We start from the raw sequence: 26,838 nt of genomic DNA on the forward strand, positions 1-26,838 counted from the left end.
CCAAACTTTCATTATTTGAATCATCAACTGTGTAGTGCTTGGGCAAAAACCAAAACGTGTACCGGGGGAGTGCCCAGGACCGACTTTGGGAAACCCTGATCTCGTTCCCTTGCCAGTGAAATATAGTTAGCTTAAATACCGGTAAAAGTGTAGCTAGAGGTTCACGTACCGTTCGAGCCCCATTTCTCCTTCTGACGTTTCACCTGGTCCAAACCAAGTCCTGTGCTTTCGTTGACAGAAAAATCGCTATAAACTTCTTCAACACTCTTTGTGTGAGCGTTATCCATGGTGGACTATCTGCTCCTTATGTCAGTTGTATTTCGTTTAACGTTACTCAGTCGCCTCCGTCTCTTTAAAAGTCAACACTTTCAGAAGAAAAAAAAAAATACAGCTTGCCAACTATGAAATATGCATTCAGATAACTGCCTGATGATACGAATAGTAAATTGTTAGCCTTATGAACGAGCTATTTGGAACGAAACATGACCCTTCGACGAATGTTGACGTTACTTTGGGTGTCCTCTTATCTCCCCAAAAATGGTGGAAAAGAAAGCCGCAATCGCCACTGTTGAGGGCTGCATTCACCCAGTCCAATCCTTGCGCTACCCTCGGTTTGCGTTAGGTCTACCGTCTCAGCTTCAGTGGTAACACACTGTAGTGCTCATCTGTTTTGTTCAAAAGTGCCTCAACACTGCCCCTTGCATGTTCAGTATGTGGACTACTCTCATTGGACGGAAGTAGTCCGGAAATGTTCTCAAAAGTAAGGATTTACCAAGAGTTTGATATTAGCAGTCAGTGACAAACACGGTCAAACAACAATACTCTGAAGTAATCTGAATATGATGCAGAAAATCTGGTTGATGCATTTCCCTTTCCCAGGATCAGTAGGCCCTAGCTCAGGGTTCCCCAACTCAGGGTCCAGAGGTGTCGACCTACAAGCTTTTATTCCAGTGCATCATTAACACACCATGTTAAAATAAAATGTAGCATGGGATTTAGTCTGGGCCATAATTAGCTGAGTCATAGGGCTGTAATATAAGCCTGCATGCTCTCCAGTGCCAGAGTTTGCTCTGAATTATTAAATTAGCTAAATAAAAAGCCATTAACTATTTACTGTGAACTATATCAATATACTTTGACATGGGATACTGACCAGGCTGGATATTGTCTATGGAAAGTCTATGTACCAGTCTAGATTGTGATCCACACTGAGTTTGCATACCTAGCCACAGCCATTATTTACGTACATTAGTATGACCAACAACAATGAGAGTGACTGGACCCTAGCAGCATGCACATATTTGAATGCACTCACCTCACCTGAAATCATAATTTGATGTGAACAAAGGCAGCATTTCTTTGTCAAACCAAGTGATGCAAAGCAATCACAGGCAAACTACTATGATGGCGTGTAGTATGTCAGCGAAGGGCACTAGGTTAAGATGACACCCCACTGTGTTTATTAGGGGGCATTCTTGTAACAGGACTGGCTTGTTTCATCTGTTGACACTTCTAAATGAAGCCTCCAGTGGGACAAGGCCGATCCTGTTGTTCAGTTATAATTCTATCCCAACCAGTTCCGAGCCAAGCTGCCTTCTAGAATTCACACGCGATCCATCTGGCACAGGGAGGGACCACTAACTGTGGCTGTCAGGACAGTCCGCAGTATATTGAGTTACACTACATGACAAAGTATGTGGACACCTGCTCGTCGAACATCTCATTCTAAAATCATGGGCAATAATATGGAGTTGGTCCCCTCTTTGCTGCTACAACAGCCTCCACTATTCTGGGAAAGCTTTCCATTAGATGTTAAAAACTTTCTTCCATTAAGCCACAAGAGCATTAGTGAGGTCGGGCAATTGGGTCTGGCTCACAGTCAACGTTCCAATTCATCCCAAAGGTGTTTGATGGAGTTGAGGTCAGAGCTCTGTGCAGGCTAGTTAAGGTTTTTATTTATTTAACTAGTCAAGTCAGTTAAGAACAAATTCTTATTTACAATGACGGCCTAGGAATAGTAGGTTAACTGCCTTGTTCAGGAGCAGAACGACAGATTTTTACCTTGTCAGCTCAGGGATTCGATCTAGCAACCTTTCGGTTACTGGCCCAATGCTCTAACCACTAGGCTACATGTTGTCTTCCACACCGATCTCGGCAAACCATTTCTGTATGGACCTCACTTTGTGCATGGGGGCATTGTTATGCTGAAACAGGAAACGGCCTTCCTCAAACTGTTGCCACAAAGTTGGAAGCACAAAATGATCTAGAATGTCATTGAATGCTGTAGCATTATTATTTCCCTTCACTGGAACAAAGGGGCCTAACCCGAAGCATGTAAAACAGCCCCAGACCATTATTACTCCTCCACTTAACTTTACAGTTATCACTATTCATTGGGGCGGGTAGCCAAACCCAGATTAGTCCATCGGACTGCCAGATGGTGAAGCGTGATTCATCACTCCAGAGAACGCTATTCCACTGCTCCAGAGTCCAATGGCGACAAGCTGTACACCACTCCAGCCGATGCTTGGCATTGCACATGGTGATGTTAGGCTTTTGTGTGGCTGCTCGGCCATGGAAACCCACTTCATGAAGCTCAGGACGAACAGTTCTTGTGCTGACGTTGTTTCCAGAGGCAGTTCCGTTCTGTGAGCTTGTGTGGCCTACCAATTCGTGGCTGAGCCGTTGTTGTTCTTCACAATAACAGCATTGAAAGTCACTGAGCTCTTCAGTAAGGCCATTCTACTGGCAATTTTTGTCTATGGAGATTGCATGGCTGTGTGCTCGATTTTATACACCGGTCAGCAACAGGTGTGACTGAAATATCAGAATACACTCATTTGAAGGGGTGTCCACATACTTTTCTATATATAGTGTATATGCTATACCCAGAGGAAGGAATGAGAGGGGAGGGGGGTGGAAATTACCATGCGTGAATGCCCCCTTCAAGTCCCCACGCTATAGTCAAAGCTAAGACATGGGTACGGCAAGTGACAAGTCCCCTTACTCACATCAGCATTTATAGACAGGTATTCAGAATGATTGATTTGTGAATGGGAGATATATTCCAAGGATGACCGGTCAGTTTGATTTATCATTGATTGTTATCTATCCCCTTTAGACGGCTGTGACTAGTCAGACAGAAATACAACCAAATATCAATAAACTTCAAATATCGTATTAAATACATGCTCCGGAACTTTGGTGACTACTAAGTATTTTTTAAACCTCCCGCTTTGGGCTGGATGTGTCAAGGTGTAGTTAATAAATGCATATTCTATGAGCAGAATTACTATCTTACCTCAATTAGCCACGAAATCCCTAGTTTGAAAGCGACTGTTTTTCTGAAATGTGACATTTTCTCTACATTTCCCCCCACATGGTCCAACACCCTAGCAATTCGAGTTCTAGCCGATGAGCTTCAGCACCTCACCAATTGAGTGACAGCTAGCAAGATGCGCACAGCAGAGGGAGAGCAATGATGTGGTGTACATATCTGCACATATGTGACGTAGTATGCAATTTTAACGAACCACTTTTGGCTCATGTGGCCTACTTTCAGAACTACTCGCTAATAAGTATACAAAAGTTCCAGAGAATCTCTATAAGAATATATTTTTATGAACAAAGTTAAATGAGAAGTACAACAGGATATTATGTAACTCATAAAATATATACACTGAACAAAAATATAAACTCAACATGTAAAGTGTTGGTCCCATGTTTCATGAACTGAAAAATAAAACCTTTTTTTTTTTTCATATGCACAAAAAGTGTATTTCTCTAAATTTTGTGCACAAATTTGTTTGCACCCCTATTAGTGAGCATTTCTCCTTTGCCAATATAATCCATCCACCTGACAGGTGTGGCATATCAATAAGCTGATTAAACAGCATGATCATTACACAGGTGCACCTTGTGCTGGGGACAATAAAAGGACACTCTAAAATGTACAATTTTGTCACACAACACAATGCCACAAATGTCTCAAGTTTTGAGGGAGCATGCAATTGGCATGCTGACTGCAGGAATGTCCACCAGAGCTGTTGCCAGAGAATTGAATGTTCATTTCTCTACCATAAGATCCCTCCCAAAAAATTGAGAATTTGGCAGTACGTCCAACTGGCCTCACAACCGCAGACCACGTGTGACCACGCCTGCCCAGGACCTCCCCATCCGGCTTCTTCACCTGCGGGATCGTCTGAGTGGGGGGGTGGTGGTGCTGAGGAGTATTTCTGTCTGTAATAAAGCCCTTTGTGGAGAAAAACTAATTCTAATTGGCTGAGCCTGGCTCCCCAGTGGGTGGGCCTGGCTGCCAAGTGGGCAGGTGTACAGCCATGGGCCCACCCATGGCTGTACACCTGCCCAGTCATGTGAAATCCATAGATTAGGGCCTAATGAATTGATTTCGATTGACTGTTTTCCTTATATGAATTGTAACTCAGTAAAATCTTTGAAATTGTTGCATGTTGCATTTATATTTTTGTTCAGTATAATTTATGGAACAAATAAAGGTGTTACATAGAAATAGACTTCACCAAAGTAAAAGATGCAAGAAAATGATGCTTGATTAGTTCACTCTGCACTGTCCCATCTGAACCAGAGGCCCAGTTGAATTCCAAAATTGGCAAGCTCCTTTACCCAAGGTCGTGGCTGTTGTTTCCCAAAATAACTGAGTGCAGTTGCATCCCAAGTGTAACACATTGTACGCTGTTATCTTTAGACACATAGATTTAAGCTGTATTCTTAAAATGGAGGCTGTGGATTTGTTTAAAGTCAGAGGGCCAGAGAGGGTTAAACATCTTATCTGGCTGAAACCTCCTGGTACATGTGTCCCTTTGGTTCTGGATTCATCAGGCAACTCTCACAATATCGTCACCAGAAAGGTGTTCCTCACAGGGGATAAATCAGTTAAACTGAATCCTACTTTGGGATTATTTACAAAAAACACAAATCACTAACTAAACCAGGATTTACACAGATTGGATGAATGGAATCCTTTAAACTGTAGGCGATGAAAGCAGAGTAGTTTTGATACATGAAGAGTAATTATCTCACCTAAAAATAGATATAATGCAAGACAAACAGAACAGATTAATTAACTATAACTGGCTAACTAAGTACAGTAGTTAGACGAGTGAGAAGTCCTGGTCATTGTGGTAGAGCTTAGTGTACCAGAGTTGGCCCTGCTTTAATATTCTCCTCGTCCTCACAGCACCAGCCTATCCTCACCACCCTCCTGGATGACCTGGCCAATGGAGGCTTGGCTCTGGGCCCTCAGGAAGCACTGGCGCTTGCACTCCATCAGCTGTTCCAGGTCACGCCACATCTTCACCTGCTTCATGTTCGGCCCATGGCTCTCCCTCACAGTCTTCTGCTGCTCACGCAACTTCTGTTGTTGTCCAAAGGGAAAGACCCGCGAATTAATGTCAGCCCAACATGCATACAGTGTATGATCAGCATTGTTAAATTGCCTTTTTCAGTTGAATACCGTAAATTCCAGACTATAAGCCGCAACTTTTTTCCCAGGCTTTGAACCTCGCGGCTTAAACAATGACGCGGCTAATATATGGATTTTTCCCGCTTTCAATAATTTTTTCTCCAAAAAAACACATTCTGTGACGTGCTCAGTTTTTTGGCGGCATGAAGCTTTCATTAGACCAATGAAATTGCCGAACGGGTTAACCTCTCTAGGGTAGGGGGCAGTATTTGCACGGCCGGATAAAAAACGTACCTGATTTAATCTGGTTATTACTACTGCCCAGAAACTACAATATGCATATAATTGTTTGATTTGGATAGAAAACACCCTAACGTTTCTAAAACTGTTTGAATGGTGTCTGTGAGTATAACAGAACTCATATGGCAGGCAGAAACCTGAGAAGATTCCAAACAGGAAGTGCCCTCTCTGACCATATCTTGGCCTTCTACACTCTCTTTATTGAAAACTGAGGATCTCTGCTGTAACGTGACACTTCCTACAGCTCCCATAGGCTCTCAGAGGGCGCCAGAACGTTGAATGATGACTTTGCAGGCCATGGCTGAAAAACAGTAGCGCATTTGGTAAGTGGTCGATCAGAGAACAATGAGACGGGGGCGCGCATGCACGTGAAGAGTCCATTTGAGATTTTTAGTCTTTGAACGAAAACAGGGTTTCCCCGTCGGAATATTATCGCTTTTTTACGAGAAAAATCACATAAAAATTGATTTTAAACAGCGGTTGACATGCCTCGAAGTACGGTAATGGAATATTTTGAATTTTTTTGTCACGATACGCGCCGGGAGCGTCACCCTTCGTTACCCTTCGGATAGTGTCTTGAACGCACGAACAAAACAGAGGATATTAGAACATAACTATGGATTATTTTGAACCAAACCAACATTTGTTATTGAAGTAGAAGTCCTGGGAGTGCATTCTGACGAAGAACAGCAAAGGTAATCCAATTTTTCTTATAGTAAATCTGAGTTTGGTGAGTGCCAAACTTGGTGGGTGTCAAAATAGCTAGCCCGTGATGGCGAGCTATCTACTCAGAATATTGCAAAATGTGCTTTTGCCGAAAAGCTATTTTAAAATCGGACATAGCGATTGCATAAAGGAGTTCTGTATCTATAATTCTTAAAATAATTGTTATATTTTTTGTGAACGTTTATCGTGAGTAATTTAGTAAATTCACCGGAAGTTTGCGGTGGGTATGCTAGTTCTGAACGTCACATGCTAATGTAAAAAGCTGTTTTTTTATATAAATATGAACTTGATTGAACAAAACATGCATGTATTGTATAACATAATGTCCTAGGAGTGTCATCTGATGAAGATCATCAAAGGTTAGTGCTGCATTTAGCTGTGGTTTGGGTTTATGTGACATTATATGCTAGCTTGAAAAATGGGTGTGTGATTATTTCTGGCTGGGTACTCTCCTGACATAATCTAATGTTTTGCTTTCGTTGTAAGGCCTTTTTGAAATCGGACAGTGTGGTTAGATTAACGAGAGTCTTGTCTTTAAAATGGTGTAAAATAGTCATATGTTTGAGAAATTGAAGTAATAGCATTTCTAAGGTATTTGAATATCGCGCCACGGGATTCCACTGGCTGTTGAGTAAGTAGGAAGCAGCTTGAGGAATTGACTCAGTGCAAAAAGACAACTAAAGCTTACTGCACATTTTTTATTTTTTGTTACAAGCCGTGTTTCGTTAAAGCCTGTGTAAAGTTAATTTGTTTCAATGTACCGGTAGGCACCTGCGGCTTATAGACATGCGCGGCTTATTTATGTTCAAAATATATATATATTTTTTAAATTCAGTGGGTGCGGCTTATATTCATGTGTGCTTAATAGTCCGGAAATTACGGTACCTTTTCATTATAAGTTGCAAGGCAAGCCATCCTTTTATAAATTAACAGGAAGCTTGACCAACCAAATATTTACTACTTAGAGGAATTAGCATATAGCCTATTCATAACCCTAAAAAAGAAGTAGCTTGTCACGAATGTGACAGGGGTGGGGAAATGTAGATGAGGACTAGGACAGAGCTAGGGTAGAGAGAAATCAGCATGCATCCCTCCAGCTGCTCCAGTGATAAGGATGGACATTGTGTTATACAAGCTGCACCTATACTGGTGTGCAGTGGTGGTCGGTGCCGTAAAAATGTTTGACTGAGCATGGCCTTATTTCTATTACAGCATATTGTGTAAGTCTATAGAAGGGGGTGAGAACCATAAGCCTCCTAGGTTTTGTATTGAAGTTAATGTACCGAGAGGATGGAAGCTAGCTGTCCTCTCGGCTACACCATGGTGCAACCCTAGAGTGCTGTTGAAGCTACTGTAGATCTTCATAAATAACAGTGTGTTTTAAGCAATTATTTTTGACGTGAATATATTTTGTATAGTTTTATTTAAAAAGGATTACTCTTTTAATGTTTCACAATTTTTATGAAATTCACTGAGGAGGTTGGTCCTCCCCTTCCTCCTCTGAGGAGCCTCCACTGCTGGTCTACTGCAGCAGCACGTCTACATTACAGCTTGTCTACTGGGCCAAATGGTTTAGCAGGAATGCAGCTGAGCCCCCTCTGCCATACCCTTCCTCCTCTCTGGCATCCCTCTTATCAGGGTGAAGAAGGAAGGAACCCAAAGTATGGTGCCTGTGTTTGCAGGGGATCCATTTCAGATGCCAGTGCAGCACAGGATTGGCACCGTGCCTGCACCCTGACAAAGCACAAACAGCACCTCTCTGCTCACCTTGCCCAGGGACTCCTGTTCTGCAATGTTCTTCATGTACTGCTCCCTGTGAAACAGCCAGAGGGTCAGAGTTCATGTGAGCTTTAAAACTTTCGCAAGCTCAATGCTGCTATTATGACATTACTGTGAGTTTTACAAGGAAAATACTACCTGGTAGTTGAATAACAACATTGCAAACATCCATAACATATTTTATTAAACCAGTAATATAAATATATTTACATATTTTTCTATAGCAAAGCAATACTTCTGGACACACTTGGAAATGAGGGTGACCTATGAGGGTGAATCTACTAACAGACTACTGTAAGTGTGTCCTTTGAGGGAGGTATAGGGGGAGGTGGGTGGCAACAGTAGCATACAGTAGGCACCCATTGTGTTGTAATCGTAGCATATGGAGGTGACTGCGGTAATAGAAATCCTAAGCAGCTGGCAGACTCACCTGATGGTCTTCCTCCTCTCTTGCGGATCAGGAGACACGTAGGCCTTCATTTCCTCTGCTGCTCGCTGCATTTGCATCTCAATGATCTGTGAAGAGCGAGAGAGATGGGCAGAGAGAGAGAGAGCTCTGGTTGACGGTCACAGAACAGGTGTTGGGGGAGGGGTTGTTTGCTACCTGAACCCCTTACCTCTTTCATGCAGTTGATATAGTGGTATCGGTTTTCCTCCTGAGCCATCTCCTCCCTCAGAGCTCTCACCTCCTGCAATGGAGGTGGTGAATGAAAACATGTGGCAGTAAGAAACTGAAGCATTAGGCCTGAAGCATCAGATGCTTGTTGCTATGGCGGTACTGAACTGGTCCTCGCGCAGAGCACATTCCAATGATGTAAATAGAGAAGATTTGATATGTGGTGATATGCTGATCTGTTGGGTGTGTTAGTAGATAGGCCAGGGGTCTACACATAGCATTCATATTATACCTGCTCCAGTTTGGATCGGTTACTCTCCAGACCTGCAGCACAGCTGTCATACTGGGCCTTCTTTTCCTCATACTCTTGAGTTAGCTCCTGTCATGAAAGAAATACCCATTCACAGATACATGAACCCAAAGAAATACACATTCACATGAACACAAAGAAATACACATTCACAGATACATGAACACAAAGAAATACACATAAATGGATATATTCTATAGCATTTAAAAAGACAATAGTACAATGACAATACTTTTCACCATTATAAAATGTTATGTATGCAAAAGTTCTAGTTTTCCCAACCCCTTTCATATCATTATCAGATCAAAGCCCATGTATTTGCTCCGTTTTACTTACGCCTAAGCTCTAGCTGAGTATATTCATACATTTCTGACGTAACTTTTCATCATTAGTAAATGTTAGCCAGTATGATGGTCAACCAACTCAGGGAACACAATCTGGAAAATATGATCCCCAGCTTTAGCTGAGAGATGTGAGGTGCTTTCCCTGTCGTACACTATACACATAGACTATGTTTCAATTATCGTTAATGGACTCCACAAAAATCCTGAATGAAGTCAACAGCAGCTGGCTGATGCCTCAGGGTTTTCCCCCCTTTCTTTTGTCAAATCTCTTGGCCTCATGTCATGATGTTTAATGCTTTTTAATCTGTGGTTGTACAGTACCAGTCAAAAATTGACACACCTACTAATTCAAGGGTTTTTCTTTATTTTGACTATTTTCTACACTGTAGAATAATAGTGAAGACATCAAAACTATGAAATAACACATATGGAATCATGTAGTAACCAAAAGTGTTAACAAATCAAAATATATTTTATATTTGAGATTCTTCAAAGTAGTCACCCTTTGCCTTGATGACAGCTTTGCACTCTTGGCATTCTCTCAACCAGCTTCATGAGGTAGTGGAATGCATTTCAATTAACAGGTGTGCCATGTTAAAAGTACATTTGTTGAATTTCTTTCCTTCTTAATGTGTTTGAGCCAATCAGTTGTGTTGTGACAAGGTAGGGGTGGTATACAGAAGATAGCCCTATTTGGTAAAAGTCCAAGTCCATATTATGGCAAGAACAGCTCAATAAGCAAAGAGAAACGACAGTCCATCATTACTTTAACACATGAATGTCAGTCAATGCGGAAAATTTCAAGAACTTTCAAAGTTTCTTCAAGTGCAGTGGCAGAAATCATAAAGCTCTATGATGAAATTGGCTCTCATGAGGACCGCCACAGGAAAGGAAGACCCAGAGTTACCTCTGCTGCAGAGGATAAGTTCATTAGAGTTACCAGCCTTTGCACACTCTTGGCATTCTCTCAACCAGCTTCACCTGGAATGCTTTCCATTGCTAGTGTTTCTTGGCCCAAGAAAGTCTCTTCTTATTGGTGTCCTTTAGTAGTGGTTTCTTTGCAGCAATTCAACCACGAAGGCTTGATTCACGCAGTCTCCTCTGAACAGTTGATGTTGAGATGTGTTTGTTACTTGAACTCTGAAGCATTTATTTGGGCGATTGCATTTCTTTGTGCTCAGCATATGTGGGAACTTCTTCAAGACTCTTGGAAAAGCATTCCAGGTGAAACTGGTTGAGAGAATGCCAAGAATGTGCGAAGCTATGCAAATCAATGCAAAGTGTGGCTACTTTGAAAAATCTAAAAACTATTTTGATTTGTTTAACACTTTTTTGGTTACCACATGTGTTCCATATGTGCCATTTTATAGTTTTGATGTCTTCACTATTATTCTACAATGTAGAAAATAGTAAAAATAAAGAAAAGACCATTAATGAGTAGGTGTGTCTAAACTTTTGACTGGTACTGTACATTTAGCTTATTCTATAGACACAGCTCTGTGTAATGACACAATTTGAAGATGAAACTGCAGACAAAGTTTTATAGCGTGTGACGTTCACCTGACACTGCTGTCTCAAAGGCCTCAGTTCCTTTATGATTGGAGCAAGGGCAGACTTTTTCTCCACTATCGTTGAGTTCAGTTTCTTCACCTGAAAAAAAGCATCACATATTTCTACCCATCTGCCAACATCCTGATTTGGTGGGAAAAGTAATCCACAGAAATGTCAGTTAAAGATGACTATGACCATAATAATCATTATAAATTCAGCAAAAAAAGAAACGTCCCTTTTTCAGGACCCTGTCTTGAACCATCAGTGCTCAGACTGTCCGCAATAGACTGAGAGAGGCTGGACTGAGGGCTTGTAGGCCTGTTGTAAGGCAGGTCCTCACCAGACATCACCGGCAACAACGTTGCCTATGGGCACAAACCCACCGTCGCTGGACCAGACAGGACTGGCAAAAAGTGCTCTTCACTGACGAGTCGCGGTTTTGTCTCACCAGGGGTGATGGTTGGATTTGCGTTTATCGTCGAAGTAATAAGCATCACACCGAGGCCTGTACTCTGGAGCGGGATCGATTTGGAGGTGGAGGGTCCGTCATGGTCTGGGGCGATGTGTCACAGCATCATCGGACTGAGCTTGTTGTCATTGCAGGCAATCTCAAAGCTGTGCGTTACAGGGAAGACATCCTCCTCCCTCATGTGGCACCCTTCCTGCAGGCTCATCCTGACATGACCCTCCAGCATGACAATGCCACCAGCCATACTGCTCGTTCTGTGTGTGATTTCCTGCAAGACAGGAATGTCAGTGTTCTGCCATGGCCAGCAAAGAGCCCGGATCTCAATCCCATTGAGCACATCTGGGACCTGTTGGATCAGACGGTGAGGGCTAGGGCCATTCCCCCCAGAAATGTTCAGGATCTTGCAGGTGCCTTGGTGGAAGAGTGGGGTAACATCTCACAACAAGAACTGGCAAATCTGGTGCAGTCCATGAGGAGGAGATGCAATGCAGTACTTAATGCAGCTGGTGGCCACACCAGATACTGACTGTTACTTTTGTTCAGATTTTGTTTTGATTTTGACTGTTACTTTTGATTTTGTTCAGGGACACATTATTCCATTTCTGTTAGTCACATGTCTGTGGAACTTGTTCAGTTTGTGTCTCAGTTGTTGAATCTTGTTATGTTCATACACATATTTACACATGTTAAGTTGCTGAAAATAAATGCAGTTGACAGTGAGAGGATGTTTCTTTTTTTGCTGAGTTTATGTCACCTGTGTTGTACACAAGCAGGGGCCTTACAGGGTGTGCATTCAGAGGCAAAGCTATCTAAGGCCAAACAGGAGATTGTGAAGTGAGTCAAAATCTACTTTATGGTTACAGCCAGGAATGTTTGAATCATTGGCAGCAGCACAAGTGTGCAAGCTGCCAGCTTTAACCATAAGCCCTGTCTACCCTTTAAATAATTTCAAAAACATCTTGGACTGGGGCCTAAACGGCTGCAACTGGTTCTATTTGGACTTCAATGCAATGGGATGACAGATTGATAAAACAGAGTGATTTGGTGATCCAACTTGGCTTAAAACTCAGCAATTACTCTTCCTTTCCCCACAAAAGACAGATTAATTACGCACAAGTGGTATTTCAAAAGGTATCAAGTCACTAAGTCAATGCAAATAAATCAATGACACAAACAAAACAGGACTAGGACAGTTCTGGTAAAACAAATTGTGCTGTGTTTGTGTAGCCCATTAGAAGGAGCATCTGAAAGCAATCAGCATGATCCTGTGACTGAGTATGGGTGGTCTGGAGTGGGGAAAGATCTGTCACTGTGGTAAAGTGACATGCTACTCAGACAGTGGCTCCGATCCCCTGATATAGTCACCATTTCTGACATGTCGTCCAGCGAGCGCCCCTTCATCTCGTCCAGTTCACTCTTGATGGCTGACACTCTCTCCAGTTCCTCCTGAGTGTCACTGTACCCAGAGATCCCCTTCTGTGCCTCCATGGATTGCTAAATGGACCACCATAAGAGCATGAGAGGGCATATGGGGTGACACATCAGTAACTACACCAAATATGACAGCCTTGTAATGCAGCAGCATAAAATTATGCGATTGTGTCCAGTGTTAGAATCCTGAGGCAAATGGCACTTGAGCAATGTAGTCTACACCCACATGAGCTGCAAGGCAGTAAGATGAAATCAGTGAATTCAAGTTAATAATTTGCAATGAGTAAACCTCCATGTAATGTATACAGTGGCTCATCTGACTTAATTGTTAATGATTCGCTTGCACCATGTCAACAAATGTAAGCCTATAGCTATGACTCAGAAACGGTGGTTGAGGAAGTTCCGCAGCATTATCAAGGACCCCACACACCCCAGCCACGGGCTGTTCTCTCCCTTACCGTTGGGCAGACGGTGTCAGAACATGAGGTCTGATACCAACAGGCTCAGAGACACTTTATCTACAAGCCATCAGACTGCTGAACACTTGAACTAGAGTGACCACCTGCACTGACTTTCCACACCTTAGCACGCATGCACACACCCACCCACCCACACAGACCCACCCACCCACCCACCCCACAGACACCCACCCACACAGACACCCACCCACCCACCCACACAGACACCCACCCACCCACACAGACACCCACCCACACAGACACCCACCCACCCACACAGACAGACACCCACACAGACACCCACCCACCCACACAGACATCCACCCACCCACACAGACATCCACCCACCCACACAGCACCACCCACCCACCCACCCACACAGACACCCCACCCCACCCACACAGACACCCACCCACCCACACAGACACACATCCACCCACACTGACACCCACCCAGACACCCACCTACACAGACATCCACCCACCCACACAGACATCCACCCACACATTCATGCTACACACACATCACAACTGCACAATTTAAACACTTGGCCCCAATCCCCCCTTCCTTGATACATGTGTAAATATTGGACTATAAATTGTGCCTTCCTATATTATGCTTACGCTAAAATGTACTATTCTATTCTACTGAAATTTACTTTATGTTTTTATCTTTTATTATTTATTATTGTTGTTCTATTGTCGAGAAGGAACCTGATAGTAAGTATTTCATTGGACGGTGTTTACCATGTGCATCCTGTACATACGACTAATACAACTTGAAACAGTGACTGAGTTACTCCCTCCCTGTCTGGGAGGATATATAGCAGCATGGAGCCTCGTCCTGAAATGACCCCTGGCGCCTGTGCTCTAAGCACTGTGAAGGGTTGTGTCCACACAAACAGGCAGGGGTCAGCTCAACACCTGGGAGTAGAGGCCACTTTGTTCTCCAAGAAGAGAAGATTACATGCGGTTGAGATAGCAGGACGTGTGTGTGGTCTATTATATATATATATATATATATATATATATATATATATATATATATATATATATATATATTACATTGTAATATTTGGTTCTGATATGAATAGTTCACAGTTTCAAGCAGGGCTTCTAGTGAGTTTTGGGTTATACAGTAGGCTATAACCAACATTGTTGCAGCAAATGGTTCATAGTTGTAGGTTGAAGGGGTAACAGTTGGACTGGGGTGACTGGGTGGGTGAGTGATGGGAACAGGAATGCAGGTGGTGAGAGGAGAGAGGGCTCAGACCCTAACATCCACTGATTTAAAAAAATACCAGCGTCAGACACAGAGAGAAGAGCAAATGCAGCCATCGCAAATAGCAGCAGCCCAGCCCTTACTGTGTCAGCCAGGCTATTAGCAAGTCAGGAGCTGGGAGGGAACGGGGTGTGAAGTCATTTCCAGGAAGGTTTGTCACTTTACTGTTAATGTACATTGCATGATCAAGGGCAGGATGGAAAGGTAAGTGTCCCACTATACACATACAGGGGCTTCTATGAGGTATGGAGGGGGGCAGGTAGGGTGGTAGGGTGGATTGCTGCGAAGGGGATTGCTGTGGTGCATAGTTACCAGTTGCTGTTGGGCGACCTCGTGCCTCTGTTTTAGGATTTCCTCTGTCCGCTGCAAGACCCCATACTCAGCTCTCAGCTCGGTAATCTCCTGCCGCTTCTTCTTGAACACCGTCCCCTTGCTGCGCAGTTTCCCGACAAAACGTTTAAACTGAGAGGAATCAAGAGAGACTATTGTCATGAAAGATATGCTAAGAGAAATGGAACGAGACAGAAATGACAACATAAAAAAAATATATATTTTTTTTAACTTTCTTCCCACACAGATCAAACATCAGTGAAGAAAAAGTAAATACACAAGGGAAACCACATCTTGAAGCAAGGTCATCCCCTTCAGTTTCTACTGAGACAGACATGACCCATGTCTGAGAGAGTGAGTTGGGGAGTGTGAAAAAGAGAGAGAGAGTTACTGTAATGTGGCTTAGTATCCAGCAGTGATGGAACAATGTAAAATGTTCTTGGAGAAGACAAATGCTGAGGGTGAGGCAGTACTGGGGGGGGGGTCGAGGTGCCTCAGACTCCTGTGCATGTCAAAATGTATTCCTTCTGGAGAATCCCAGAAAATGTCCTGTAAGTCACTTGGGGCATGCATGGCTTGTGCGCAAGAATGTATGGTTTGTTTAATATTGGGACATCAAGGGCAGATAAGATTGAGAGGGAATTAGCAGCCAGAATAAGGCTGCGTAGCATTCCCTCGTCACATACAATATGTCCCCAAAACAGCTGCTAAGTTATCCAACACAACTTTGAAGGGTTTGAACTATTTATCATGACCCTGTGTCAGACACACACATACTCAGGACAGGCGGATAGTTCTGGAAAATGCAGCACATTGGGATAGTTAAGCAGTAAGGCCCGAGGGGCTGTGGTATATGGCCAATATTCCACAAACCTCAGAGGTGCCTTATTGTTATTATAAACTAGTTACCAACGTAATTAGAACAGTACAATTTTATTTTTTGCCATACCCATGGTATACGGTCAGATATAACACGGCTTTCAGCCAAATCAGCATTCAGTGTTCGAACCACCCAGTTTATAATAGGTAATGAAACATTGTGCCCATACAGTATATGCACTGAGCATATTTATAAATAGCAGTAACCTACTATATGTGAAATCCATTTTGTCAGGGTGAATAGCTTTTCCAGACTGAGCAAATACATCTGTTATTTACATTGGAGGAATTTGGGGTGCAAGTGAACAGAAAGCATTATTATTTCCATGACAGACTGACCTAGTGAATCCAGGTGGAAGCTATGATCCCCTATTGATGTCACTTGTTAAATCCACTTCAAATCATTGTCGATGAAGGGGAGGAGACAGGTTAAAGAAGGATTTTTAAGCCTTGAGACATGGTTTGTGTATGTGTGCCATTCAAAGGGTGAATGGGCAAGACAAAGGGTTTACGTGCCTTTGAACGGAGTATGGTAGTAGGTTTGTGTCAAGAACTGCAATGGTGCAGGGTTTTTCATGCTCAACAGTTTCCCATGTATATCAAGGATGGTCCACCACTCAAAGGATATCCAGCCAACTTGATACAACTGTGGAAAGCACTGGAGTCAACATGGGCCAGCATCCCTGTGGAACGCTTTCGACACCTTGTAGAGTCCATGTCCCGACAAATTGAGGCTGTTCTAAGGCCAATAACTCAATATTAGGAAGGTGTTCTTAATGTTTTGTACACTCAGTGTATGTAATGATGGAACACTAGCAACATGGTGGACTAGTTTGTAGTGGGTGTAAAAGCAAGCTAACTGAGGATGAGCAGTTGCTGAGTGACATGTGATGACATGTTAGCAGCATAATGGAAAATACCTCTGATAAGGTGCTCATTTCCACGATGACCCATGGACCCCAGGAGAGACTGATAAGCCCAGTGTGACTAGACCCTTTCCATTTACCATAAATCCCCTGACTCCCCTTCCATCCTGTTCTCACCTACTGTTACCATACTGAGAAAAAGTCAGGTTTAGAGTTTCCTTTCACATCAAACACACTCACTCATTATCCAGAGGAGCAGATGAAACCACACACATTGAACAGGGCATGGAGGAGAGCAGGGAGAAAGTGGATGCTATTTCAGACATGCAGCTCCTGTGCTTCGCCAGCCTGTCCAGCTGTCAGCGCAATGTTTTCACTGAGTGTGGAACGCCTGCCCATAAACCACTCAGACAACATATGGGTACAGCACATGCCCTATGCATCAGCTACCACCAACTATATAGACCTGTTAATGGCCAAAGGTCACGCTGCAAACAGGAACAGGCTTAGTCTGAGATGTGAAGAGTGGTCGTTCTCTTTATCCTTGATCTTATAGAGCCAGGCACAGGGTGTGCTGACACACAGGAGTGATGGCTCCTGGCACTATGTTGCAGAGGCAAAAAGGCACTCAAATTTGAGAGACCTTTCTCTGCCAATGGTTTATACTAAGTGATCTAACCAAACATGGCGTCAAAGCACGCACGGCTCTCAACCTTTGCCTCTCCCGAGTCCGTAGGGGAGTTGGAGCGATGGGACAAGACTAACTACCAATTGGATATCACGGAAAAGGGGTAAAAGTAAAAAATATAAACAAAACCTCATGTCAGTTTGTTTTCTTTGTGGTAAAATATCCTCCATAGATGTCAAAGTTAGTTGAAGGATTTACACTGAACTAGTTTGTTTTGCTGAATTAATGAAGAATATTTACACAAGAGATATAAAAATAAATACATTTCAGACAGTTTGTTAAATACTGTCCTGGTTCTGGGTAGTCCCTGTTGTGGTCTATTTTTAACCTTGCATGGGAAAGTGGGAGAGTGAGGGGAACAGGGATAAGTAGCATTAGCCTGTGAGCTCCACTATGTTTACATAAGAGCAGAAATAGCGTCTCATGTTCACTGGGATCCACAACTACCGCACGTCACCCTTATCAACAAAGTTTATGTATCGGAGTAGACGTAAGCAAACAGGAGAATGTTTAATCAATCTACCCCTAAAGATGGAAAATATATGATCTCTGATGCATTTTACTATCTTCTGAGAAATTTTGGACAGTGATGTTCAGTTTTGAGCGTTGGGCAATTGTACAACGTTGCTAGTGAATACTGAGCAGATTATATATAATGGTAGCAGTCTTTTTGCTGCAAAATGACAATATTTGAATCACCCCAAAAAAAGTATCTGACCCTATTCCACAGACATTGACTGGTGAGGAAGGTGATTACTATTGGTGTGGATGATGATGTTCAGACAAAAGTATTGAGCTGTGAAAGGCGGTTAGTTACTGTAATGTTACCTCATCTCCCCGGATGACCTCATCTCCGTCCTGGTCTCGTGCCTGGCTGTTCTTCTGATTCAGCTCTCGGTCTAGTGCAGCTAGCTCCTCCCGGGCCTCCTGCAGCTCCTCCGCCTTCGCCTCCTTCTTACGAGTTATAATCGATGCCTGAAGAGCCACACCAGTCATATTATTACAGATACAGTCAATACAGATACAGCCAGTATATATATGGTGCCTTCCGAAAGTATTCAGACCCCTTGACTTTTTCAACATTTTGTTTACGTTACAGCCTTACTCTAAAAAGGATTTAAAACATTTTCTTAACTCAGCAATCTACACACAATACACCAAAATGATAAAGCGAAAACAGGTTTTTAGACATTTTTGAACATTTATTTAAAGTAAACACCAGAAATACCTTATTTACATTAGTATTCAGACCCTTTGCTATATGAGTTTTGAAATTGAGCTTTCCATTGATCATCCTTGAGATGCTTCTACAACTTGATTGGAGTCCACCTGTGGTAAATTCAATTGATTGGACATGATTTGGAAAGGCACACACCTGTCTATATAAGGTCCCACAGTTGACAGTGCATGTCAGAGCAAAAACCAAGCCATGAGGTCGAAGAAATTGTCCATAGAGCTCCGAGACAGGATTGTGTTGAGGCACAGATCTGGAAAAGGGTACCAAAACATTTCTGCAGCATTGAAGGTCCCCAAGAACACAGTGGCCTCCATCATTCTTAAATGGAAGAAGTTTGGAACCACCAAGACTCTTCCTAGAGATGGCCGCCTGGCCAAACTGAGTAATCTGGGGAGAAGGGCCTTGGTCAGGGAGGTGACCAAGAACCCGATGGTCACTCTGACAGAGCTCCGGAGTTCCTCTGTGGAGATGGGAGGACCTTCAAGAAGGACAACCATCTCTGCAACACTCCACCAATCGGGCCTTTATGGTAGAGTGGCCAGACGAAAGCCACTCCTCAGTAAAAGGCACATGACAGCCCGCTTGGAGTTTGCCACAAGGCACCTAAAGACTCTCAGACCATGAGAAACAAGATTCTCTGGTCTGATGAACCCAAGATTGAACTCTTTGGCCTGAATACCATGTGTCACCTCTGGAGGAAACCTGGCTCCATTCCTACAGTGAAGGGTGGTGGTGGCAGCATCATGCTGTGGGGATGTTTTTCAGTGGCAGGGAGACTAGTCAGGATTGAGGCAAAGATGAACAGAACAATGTACAGAGAGATCCTTGATGAAAACCTGCTCCAGAGCGCTCAGGTCCTAAGACTGGGGGCGAAGGTTCACCTTCCAACAGGACAATGACTCTAAGCACACAGCGAAGACAACGCAGGAGTGGCTTCAGGACAGGTCTCAATGTCCTTGAGTGGCCCAGCCAGAGCGCAGAATTGAACCCGATCTAACATCTCTGGAGAGACCTGAAAATAGCTGTGCAGCAACGCTCCCCATCCAACCTGACAGAGTTTGAGAGGATCTGCAGAGAAGAAATGGGAGAAACTCCCCAAATACAGCGCCAAGCTGGTAGCGTCATACCCAAGATGACTCGATGCTGTACAGTAATCGCTGCCAAAGCTGCTTCAACAAAGTAATGAGTAAAGGGTCTGAATTCTTATGTAAATGTGTCATTTCAGTTTTTTATAAATTAGCCAAAATGTCTAAACCTGTTTTTGCTTTGTCATTATGGGGTATTCTGTGTAGATTGATGAGGAAAGAAATTAATGTAATCAATTTTAGAATAAGGCTGTAACGTAACAAAATGTGGAAAAAGTAATAGGGTCTGAATACGTCAAGTTTGGACACACCTACTCATTCCAGGGTTTTTCCTTTATTTTTACTATTTTCTACATTGTAGAATAATAGAAGACATCAACACTATGAAATAACACATATGGAATCATGTAGTAACCAAAAAAGTGTTGACTGACCTTGTGTTAAAGTAATGATGGACTGTCATTTCTCTTTGCTTATTTGAGCTGTTCTTGCCATAATATGGCCTTGGTATTTTACCAAATAGGGCTATCTTCTGTATACCACCCCTACCTTGTCACAACACAAGTTATTGGCTCAAATGCAATTAACTTTTAACAAGGCACACCTGTTAATTGAAATGCATTTCAGGTGACTACCTCAAGAAGCTGGTTGAGAGAATGCCAAGAGTGTGCAAATCTCTTATTAATTATATATTTTTTTAAATGTAACCCCTTTTTTCGCCCCAATTTCGTCGTATCAAATTGATAGTTACAGTCTTGTCCCATCGCTGCAACTCCTGTACGGACTCGGGAGAGGCGAAGGTTGAGAGCCGTGCGTCTTCTGAAACACGACCCTGCCGAGCGGCACTGCAATGGGATTGAGATCCGGGTTCTTCGCTGGCCATGGCAGAACACTGACATTACTGTCTTGTAGGAAATCATGCACAGAACGAGCAGTGACCCTCCAGCATTGTCATGCTGGAGGGTCATCTCAGGATGAGGGAGGAGGATGTCTTCCCTGTAACGCACAGCTTTGAGATTGCCTGCAATGACAACAAGCTCAGTCCGATGATGCTGTGACACACCGCCCCAGACCATGACGGACCCTCCACATCCAAATCGATCCCGCTCCAGGGTACAGGCCTCGGTGTGATGCTTATTCCTTCGTCGATAAACGCAAATCCAACCATCACCCCTGGTGAGACAAAACCGCGACTCGTCAGTGAAGAGCACTTTTTGCCAGTCCTGTCTGGTCCAGCGACGGTGGGTTTGTGCCCATAGGCAACGTTGTTGCCAGTGATGTCTGGTGAGGACCTGCCTTACAACAGGCCTACAAGCCCTCAGTCCAGCCTCTCTCAGACTATTAGTCTGAGCACTGATGGAGGGATTGTGCGTTCCTGGTGTAACTTGGGCAGTTGTTGTTGCCATCCTGTACCTGTCCCGCAGGTGTGATGTTCGGATGTACCGATCCTGTGAAGGTGTTGTTACACGTGGTCTCTCACTGCGAGGACGATCAGCTGTCCGTCCTGTCTCCCTGTAGCGCTGTTTTAGGCGTCTCACAGTACGGACATGGCAATTTATTGCCCTGGCCACATCCGCAGTCCTCATGCCTCCTTGCAGCATGCCCAAGACACGTTCACGCAGATGAGCAGGGACCCTGGGCATCTTTCTTTTGGTGTTTTTCAGAGTCAGTAGAAAGGCCCCTTTAGTGTCCTAAGTTTTCATAACTGTGACCTTAATTGCCTACCATCTGTAAGCTGTTAGTGTCTTAATGACTGTTCCACAGGTGCATGTTCATTAATTGCATGGGAGACAATGTTAAAACCTTTTACAATGAAGATCTGTAAAGTTATTTAGATTTTTACAAATTATCTTTGAAAGACAGGGTCCTGAAAAGGGGACGTTTCTTTTTTGCTGAGTTTAGTATCAATGACAGAGAATGGCATTCTGAAAATTACACAAAATTCATCCTACGTAATTGCTGGTGTTATGTCATATAATAATAACACTACTGTATCTCTGAAGAATGTGATAATAGAAAATAAGAAAAAAATTAAATAATCACCTGTTGCCTGAAAAGAGACAGTTTATCATCCATGGGGTCGTTTCGCATCATTCTTTTCTCAATCAGCAGGTTTATTTCAATGTTGATTTCTCGAATCTGGACAAAGTGGGGAACAGTCAGTCTTAAACTTTCAATTTGTCAGAAACAAACTTTTTGGCTATTGTCAGTCATTCTTATTGTAATATGTGTGAACCAAATTTACCAAACTTGCAAAGCTCTATAGCTTAATTGCCCAGGTAGGTAGCGATATCTCACCTTGTCCTCTAGTTCCCCAAGCTCAGCTTGGCCCATGGCCGGCTCAGACACCACCTTCTGCAGGTACTGCACCATCCGCCTCTTACTCTCCAGCTCCTTGGGCAGTTTGTCAGACACCATGTAGGAGTTGAACTTGATCTCCTCTTCAAGCCTCTTCATTAAGCCTGAGACAGTGACAAAGACAAAGCTCGTTCTTACACCTTTGATCAGGATACCTCATTCTTTGAAAAACAATGAGGCACACCTGCTCATAGAAGGAGGGTAATATGCACATCTTAAACTTGAGACACCCGTTCATCATAATCATTTAAATTAGACAAGATCAAGAGTATATGCAAAACACTGTCTAAATTAACTAACTCAAGGGCATGTAACCTCAACATAGATTGTGCTCTTAAATGCTGCTGTTGAGCTCTGATGCACAGTAGGCCTATATGAGACTGAAAACCGTTACAAAATAGTCACATTAGGAAATGTTTTGATATGTGAAATTTTGAGTCATTGGATTGTCAAATTCTTTGTTGGTGTGCCACACACCAAGGTCTCATGTCTGTCTTTCTTTGCTTTTGAATTTTTTTTAACTGTAAATGTGTAAATCTCCTGTGTGATTGTAAAAAGGCTACTAGTAGATCAGGACAACAACAAAAAAAGAGGCAAGTCCACATATGGTGAGCTCCAATGGAGCACATCAAAGATCAGCATGATTACAGGGCCTTAATACATGTGAATCAATTAACAGAGATTCAGCCTGATCTGATGTGTACCTGACCTTTCAACCAGCTGTGGCGTTGAGGGTGATGCAGAACATGCCTACTCACTCTCTGGCTTGGCATCTGCTGCTGCCTGTCGCAGGTCCTTCAGCTGCTGCTGAGATCTCTGCAGTCTCTGTTCTGCCTGGAAAAGCTGAACATGTCCAAATGACAACACATACTTATCAGCATCTAAAAAAAACAACATCAAGTTTTAACCAACATCATGCTTATAAATCTACTTGTAGGTGAATTTGGAAAATCTAATTGACAACAATCTGTGATAACATGTAGACCTTTACCCTAAAGTCTGTATCATTTATTTGTACTCTGTATGCAGTCAAGTTGATCATATGGATAACAAAGCCTGTAAATTGGAAAGATAGTCTAATTTACGTCCTGTTTTGTCTAAGAAAAGTCAATTCATTACTTGGTTCTTCTGCTCTTGCTTCTGCTGAGCCAGAGACTCTTCTCTCTCCTTTTCCACCCTTAGTTGTCTGGCCAGTTCCAGCATCCGCTGGTGGTTGGACACTGACTCCACCTGTTGGACACATAATAAACTGTGTTTCACCTCACACGACTGCCAGGAGCCACTGCCACTGACTCAGTTCCCCCTTCTGGCATGGCTTAAAAGTATGACCCACTAAATGATCGCTCCATTACTCATCTGCCCTGTAAAAGGGTGAAGCATTGAGCCTGTCAGATGCCTGTCTAGTCTCATTACCATGAGGAATCTCTTGGCGTGTATGAGAGGTTATGCTTTCATTACTCTGTGAATCCCTGTGAGTTCCAGGCATAATGACAGGGTGGGCTTCCTCAAACAGACTGCCTGCATGCCTTACCCTCTTCTTCAGCCTCTCCACTCGCTTGATCAGCTGGTCCTTCTCCTCCTCCATAGCACCAATGTCCTGAGGTTAGGGAAAAGATTGTGTTTTAGCACTGTGTCTGTGCACATATCCCCATCTGTGGCTTAACTTAAGAGAATTCCATATGATACCAAGTGATGAGTGGAATACATAAAATGTTGTTCCCGTTTTTACCTTTCTGATCTCTGCAGTGGAAAAGCCAGAGCTTTTCAGTTGCTCACACTCCTTGTGGTAGGTCTTGAATCCTTCCACTAATTCTTCATACTACAAAAACAACAGATCAAACACTATGAAACTACGAATCACATTTCTCAGTTATGCCTCACATAGCATCTGTCTGACACACAGTGACCTTTAAATAATAAAATAATGGTTTTAATCATGGCATCATTGTGTGATCTCTTTAGTCTAGCAAGAGGAGGAGCCATGACCCCATGTTAAATGTTATGCTGCATTCATAATCTAGTGGGAAGGTGGTATTTACCACGTATGACTAGGAAAAATCTACTTGAACATCCCTCCAAATGGTAATTTCTAGTGGGAAACTCATAAATCATCCCTGAGCTCGGACTTCTCACACATGCTGACCTCTGACATCACCTACTAAGGTAGAACAGCATTTTCGACAGTTAAATGAAACAGCAAAACATTATTTATAAAAAGCAATCTATTAATATGTTTTTTTTAAACACCATAATTTGGTTGCAAGCATTATAGCTGTACTTTTAGTTTATGGTTGATGCAGCTTGTTGGCCATGAGTCAATATGTGTTTCTGAATGAGTTCAAAACACGTGAATGCATCACCTTCCCACTTGGTTATAAATGCAGCATTATGCTTCCACCTTGAAGTCAGTGGGCAAATAGTTTTGCATGGCGGGCCAACGAATTTGCCCAATGTTAAACAAACCTGGTGATAGGTGTCAGTGATGACATCATCCTGCAGGAACTCAGCAGGCACCTCCAGCTTAACCAGGAAGCGAGCCAAGTAAGCTCTCTTCTTCAGCTCTGTGATCCTCTGCAGCAGCCAGTGAAGGATAGGGTGTATCACAGGCTTACTGCCAGTCACCAGGCCCTGTCTGAAACTGCTCCTGTATTTAAAAAGAGAAGACAGTAAACACTCTGTGTTCTAATGCTGAAATCTGCCTGACGGGCCGACCCCAGGTGGTAAGAGTAGGCTACAACACGTCTGCCACGCTGATCCTTAACACTGGGGCCCCTCAGGGGTGTGTGCTTAGTCCCCTCCTGTATTCCCTGTTCACCCACGATTGCGTGGCCAAACGCGACACAACAGTGGTAGGCCTGATCACCGACAACGATGAGACGGCCTATAGGGAGGAGGTCAGAGAACTGGCAGTGTGGTGCAAGGACAATAACCTCTCCCTCAACGTGAGCAAGAAAAAGGAGCTGATCGTGCACTACAGGAAAAGGCGGGCCGAACAGGCCCCCATTAACATCGACGGGGCTGTAGTGGAGCAGGTCGAGAGTTTCAAGTTTCAAGATTTGGCATGGGTCCCCAGATCCTCAAAAGGTTCTACAGCTGCACCATCGAGAGCATCCTGACCTGCATCACCGCCTGGTATGGCAACTGCTCGGCATCTGACCGTAAGGCGCTACAGAGGGTAGTGCGAACGGCCCAGTACATTACTGGGGCCAAGCTTCCTGCCATCCAGGACCTATATAAAAGGCAGTGTCAGAGGAAAGCCCATACAATTGTCAGAGACTCCAGTCACCCAAGTTATAGACTTCTCTGCAACCGCACAGCAAGCGGTACCGGAGCGCCAAGTCTAGGACCAAAAGGCTCCTCAACAGCTTCTACCCCCAAGCCATTAGACTGCTGAACAATTCATAAAAATCGCCACCGGACAATTTACATTGACACCCCTCCTCTTGTACACTGCTGCTACTCGCTGTTTGTTTGTTACCTATGCATAGTCCCTTCACCCCCACCTACATGTTCAGATTTCCTCAACTAGCCTGTACCCCTGCACACTGACTTGGTACTGGTGCCCCCTGTACATAGCCTCGTTATTGTGTTACATTTTATTATTACTTTTTATTTTAGCCTACTTGGTAAATATTTTCTTCTTCTTGGACTGCACTTTGGTTAAGGGCTTGTAAGTAAGCATTTTACGGTAAAGTCTACACTTGTTGTAGACAAATAAAGTTTGATTTGATTCGATCAGAAGAATACTTACGGCTCAGACATATTCCCAAGTGGTTTGTATTTCAACATCCCCAGCAGAGTGAACATTCTCTTTGCTGTCTGGTCAGGCATTTCTTCACGTATATCAATAGTTTGCTGAAATAAATAAAATATGAAGTAATTCACACATTTTACACACACTTTAGGTGACTGGTAAACACAATAGTAGTGGGGCTCCAAATGGGGCAGGTGTCATCATCAAGATAATACCATTATAGGCATAATATCAACTGGGACAACTGTATACACCACTGGACAACTCGTGATCAAGTATGAGGTTGTTGTGTTCATTGCAAAACATAATTTGTCTCACCTTAGGGTCTATTTCGGCCAGAACATCGTTGAGAATTTGCAGAAGTTGCATTGGCTCCAGTGAGTCAAACGTGATCAGGTTAAAGTTTTTCTTGAAGGGGTCTTTATTCAGGTGCTCAACAATAAATTTAAGTTGCTCGCTCATCTTGAAATCAACTGGTCAGCTAATGTTATTGCGAGGTAAAGAACTTTAGCTGCAAGCTGGTCAAGACGATTAGCTAGCAAAAAGTCAGAATCAACCTTAGCATTAGCTTGCTAGCTATTTACTAGCCTAGCTACCGTTACTTTCCGAGGTGGATAGCTTGAAGCATAGCTAGCTACACGCTGACAAGCCAGTTCGTATGCACAAAGTGGCCAGCTGGCTTGTCCCCTTGTTTCTTTTGAGAAAAACTCGTTTTAAACCGCAAAGACAACGTGTACAGTCACAAGGCAATCCGTCTTGGAAACCAGACACAAGCGTCCTCGAGCTGGTTGCTAACAGGAAGTATTTCGGCTTGTTCAAGAGGGTCAGCCTGCAGTGGGTTCAGCCTGTGGAACATGCTGCGCAAGATTCTGCCAAGTGCACACGCAGAGTTGCATGCGGGTTCTTGTCCGTCTGGAATTCTCTTTTGTACCAGTA

The 26,838-nt window shown here is 43.3% G+C and overlaps 2 protein-coding genes across 4 annotated transcripts in view; both read right to left on the minus strand.

Annotated features, from left to right (window-relative positions):
- LOC106585469 (sarcoplasmic/endoplasmic reticulum calcium ATPase 2a) overlaps positions 1–686 on the minus strand; it is a 29,455-nt gene extending 28,769 nt beyond the window's left edge. For 2 of the 3 annotated variants that reach the window (XM_014171704.3, XM_014171703.3), the window contains exon 1: positions 170–686. In XM_014171704.3, coding sequence (XP_014027179.1) covers positions 170–287 — 118 coding nt within the window. In that variant the 5' untranslated portion in view covers positions 288–686. The remainder of the gene's footprint in view (positions 1–169) is intronic. The other variant, XM_014171702.3, reaches the window with a different exon arrangement.
- Positions 687–3,603: 2,917 nt separating this feature from the next.
- On the minus strand, positions 3,604–26,778 carry LOC106585468 (intraflagellar transport protein 81 homolog). The gene is made up of 18 exons (XM_014171700.3): positions 26,221–26,778; positions 25,900–26,003; positions 24,612–24,792; positions 23,878–23,967; positions 23,680–23,745; positions 23,268–23,378; positions 22,907–22,991; positions 22,089–22,252; positions 21,834–21,929; positions 18,297–18,443; positions 15,018–15,167; positions 12,901–13,029; positions 11,076–11,165; positions 9,154–9,240; positions 8,863–8,934; positions 8,676–8,761; positions 8,234–8,279; positions 3,604–5,392 (listed from the first exon to the last, which is right to left on the minus strand). Exons 1-18 carry the CDS (start codon positions 26,362–26,364, stop codon positions 5,210–5,212), a joined length of 2,031 nt encoding a protein of 676 aa, XP_014027175.1. The 5' UTR covers positions 26,365–26,778; the 3' UTR covers positions 3,604–5,209.
- Between the last annotated feature and the right edge of the window lie 60 nt (positions 26,779–26,838).

Source organism: Salmo salar, chromosome 24, assembly GCF_965601325.2.
Source record: "Salmo salar chromosome 24, fSalSal1, whole genome shotgun sequence".
Taxonomy (NCBI): domain Eukaryota; kingdom Metazoa; phylum Chordata; class Actinopteri; order Salmoniformes; family Salmonidae; genus Salmo; species Salmo salar.